The 3,093-nt window shown below is 39.3% G+C and overlaps 1 protein-coding gene across 2 annotated transcripts in view; it reads left to right on the top strand.

Annotated features, from left to right (window-relative positions):
- The window catches only part of LOC119428812 (ETS translocation variant 5), a 13,841-nt gene that overhangs the window by 3,871 nt on the left and 6,877 nt on the right, over positions 1-3,093 (top strand). For both annotated transcript variants that reach the window (XM_037696500.1, XM_037696499.1), the window contains exons 4-5: positions 1,551-1,598; positions 1,693-1,743. In XM_037696500.1, coding sequence (XP_037552428.1) covers positions 1,551-1,598; positions 1,693-1,743 — 99 coding nt within the window. The remainder of the gene's footprint in view (positions 1-1,550; positions 1,599-1,692; positions 1,744-3,093) is intronic.

The following is a 3,093-nucleotide window of genomic DNA, read 5'->3' as shown; positions in this document are numbered from 1 at the left end:
AGCTAATTGCTAGAAGTAACAGGCTAGCTAATTGCCAAAAGTAGCAACAGGCTAACTAATTGCTAAAAACAACAGGCTAGCTAATTGCTAAAAGTACAACAGACTAGCTAAATATAAATGGAAAAGCTGTAGGTAAAAGTTAAAAATGCTAGCTAGAATAGCATAAAGTGTGATTAAAAATAGCTAAAGATTAGTTAAAAATAAACTTCTGTCAAAGCTAATGTAGCAAGTGCTAGCTAAATGTAGTAAAATACAAGCTAGAAGGTAAAAGTGGAACAAGTTAGGTTAAAATAAAAGATTTGCTAAAGTAGCAAAGAGATGTATCAAAACCAAAAGTAGCAAAGGGTTGCTTAAAAAAATAGCAGAACACAAGTACAAGCTAAAGTTCTGGATAAAATAGCAAATAGCTATAAGTAGCAAAATACTAAATTAAAGCTAGATGTAGATGAAGTAGCACATTGAAAGTGGTAAGTGGCAGGAGGCAGCTAAATGTAGCAAATAACTAGCTAAATTCATGAAGTAGCAACCGGCTAGTTGGTTGTTAAAAATAGGAAAGGGCTAGCTAAATGTCAAAAGTAGCAACAGGCTAGCTAATTGCTAAAAAGAGCAACAGGCTAGCTAATTGCTAAAAGTAGCAACAGACTAGCTAAATATAAATAGAACAACTTTAGGTAAAAGCTAAAAAAAATGCTAGCTAAAATATCATAAAGTGTGATTAAAAATAGCCAAAGATTAGTTAAAAATAAACGTCTAGGTCAAAGTTAATGTAGCAAAGTGCTAGCTAAATGTAGCAAAATGCAAGCTAGAAGCTAAAAGTAGGAAAAGTTAAGTTAAAATAAAAGGTTGGCTAAAGTAGCAAAAAGATGTATAACAAGCTAAAGTAGCAAAAGAGTAGCTTAAAAGAAAACTTGCAGAACACAAGGTAAAAGCTAAAGTTCTGGATAAAATAGCTAAAAGTAGTAAAAAGTTTCCTGATGCTGCTCAATAATCCAGGTAGGAAAATCTAAAAAAGTTCAATCTGGTCCTCTGGACATTCAAAAAACAAGTAAAAAAATAAAAAGTTAATTGGAAGCAAAAGGCTAGATTAAAGCTAAATGTAGCATGATGAAAGTGATAGTGGCAGAAGGATAGCTAAAAGTAGTAAAATAGAATTTAAATGTAACAAGACTAGCCAGGAGTAGCAAAGTGCTAGTTAGAAGCTAAAAGTCTATACAAGTTGGGTAAAAACAACAAAATGCTAGCTAAAGCAGCAAAAGATTAGCTAAAAGTTGCATCAATATAGCATTGATGTACTGAAGCAGATTTCCAAGGGAACAATGTTTTTAAAGGAGTTCAAAGAAATCTGAATGTTTTTCTGTGGAGGAATTAATCGTAAATGAAGTTACAATATTTAGCTACGCCCCCGTCTCCTGAATGAGCCGAACGTTTTGATCGTGTCAACAGCAAGTGAACAAATGACAGAATTTCGGCGGCTCATTTTCTTTCATCTTACGAGGCGAAGTAAGTTCGGCTAAATAACGCGTAACGTGAAATTCCTCTCCGTCTTTCAGAGCTTTTTCAAGATCTGAGCCAGCTCCAAGAAATCTGGATCGCAGAAGGTAAAACCTCACGAGAAGCTAATTCCTCTGAATAGAAGCTGAAGCGTTCATTTTGAGCTCGGCGAGTCTTTAATCGTCTTCTGTCGTCCGACAGCTCAGGTTCCCGACGACGAACAGTTCGTCCCAGATTTCCAGTCCAGTAACTGTGAGTAGCTGCCGCACGTTCTTCACCACATTTAGTCATTTAAAGGTTTGTTCATCACATCATTGAGTGAAAGGGCTCGAGAGCTATTAAAACCACACGTATGAAGTCAATCAACCTTTATTTATCCAGGTGAGTCTCAGTGAGCCTCGAGGACTCCTTTACAAGAGAGACCACGAGTCATTTTCTCAGTTTATTACCGGCTGTTTTTATTTTGGCTCAGTCCGTCGTTCTAATGTTACAAATAGACGCTCTGCTGAAAATAGTCGTAGCAAACACCGTCCCTGCCCACTCGCATTAAAAACTGCTTTGAGGAGCACGAAGGCTTCGTTGATATTTACACGAGTGGGTGTTCGAGTCGGAGCGCAGCGGCTTCTTTTAAACGGGCTTTAAACCGGAACATACAGTGACGCAGTGATGTCACCGCTGTCCTTTAAGGCAGCGCTGACAATAAAACAAAGCTGACATTTTTAGCGCCGCTTCGTTTATTGTAGGTATAAAATGACTAAGAAATGGTAAACAATAGAAATGTGACACGGAAGAGTCAAAGGAGTACAAAACTAGAACGAAGACCCGTTAACTGAACCGCAGAACCAAACTAGAGAAAAATGTTGAGTATAAAGTAGCTAGCTAGAAGCTACAAGTTGCAAAAGGACAGCAAAAATATCAACACACTAGCTAAAAGTAACAACATATTTTATATATATATATATATATATATATATATATATACACACGTCTCAGGGCAGCATCTTGATCATGGAGGTCCAGACATCTCTCTTCACAGCCTCTTCTGCGAGGACTCCAAGGTGTTTCCAGATCAAATGAGAGACGTAGTCTCTCCAGCGAGTCCTGGGTCTCCTCCCAGTCGGACATGCCAGAAGCACCTCCCTAGGGAGGCGCCCAGGGGGCATCCTTACCAGATGAACCACCTCAACTGGCTCCATTGGATGTGGAGGAGCAGCGGTTCTACTCTGAGTCTCTCCTGATAACTGAACTTCTCAGCCTGTCTCTAAGGAAGAGTCCAGCTCCTGCAGAGGAAACTCATTTCAACCTCCTGGATCCACAATCTCATTCTTTCAGTCTCTACCAGAGTTCAGGACCAGAGGCGAGGGGAGGAATGTAGACCGACCGGTAAACAGAGAGCTTTGTCTTACAGCTCAGCTCCCTCTTCACCACAATGGACCAGCACAGAGTCCACAATACTGCAGATGCTGCACCAATCCTTCTATCAATCTCACGCTCCATTCTTCTCTCACTCATGAACAAAACCCCGAGATACTCAAGCAGTATTATAATGAGCAGCGGTAGAATTAGCATTAGCAATATTATAATGAGCAGCGGTAGAATTAG

Source organism: Nematolebias whitei, chromosome 23 (assembly GCF_014905685.2).
Source record: "Nematolebias whitei isolate Nwh7 chromosome 23, NemWhi1, whole genome shotgun sequence".
NCBI lineage: Eukaryota > Metazoa > Chordata > Actinopteri > Cyprinodontiformes > Rivulidae > Nematolebias > Nematolebias whitei.
Note: the sequence above shows the minus strand (reverse complement) of the source record. Positions and strands in the feature narration are given on the sequence as shown.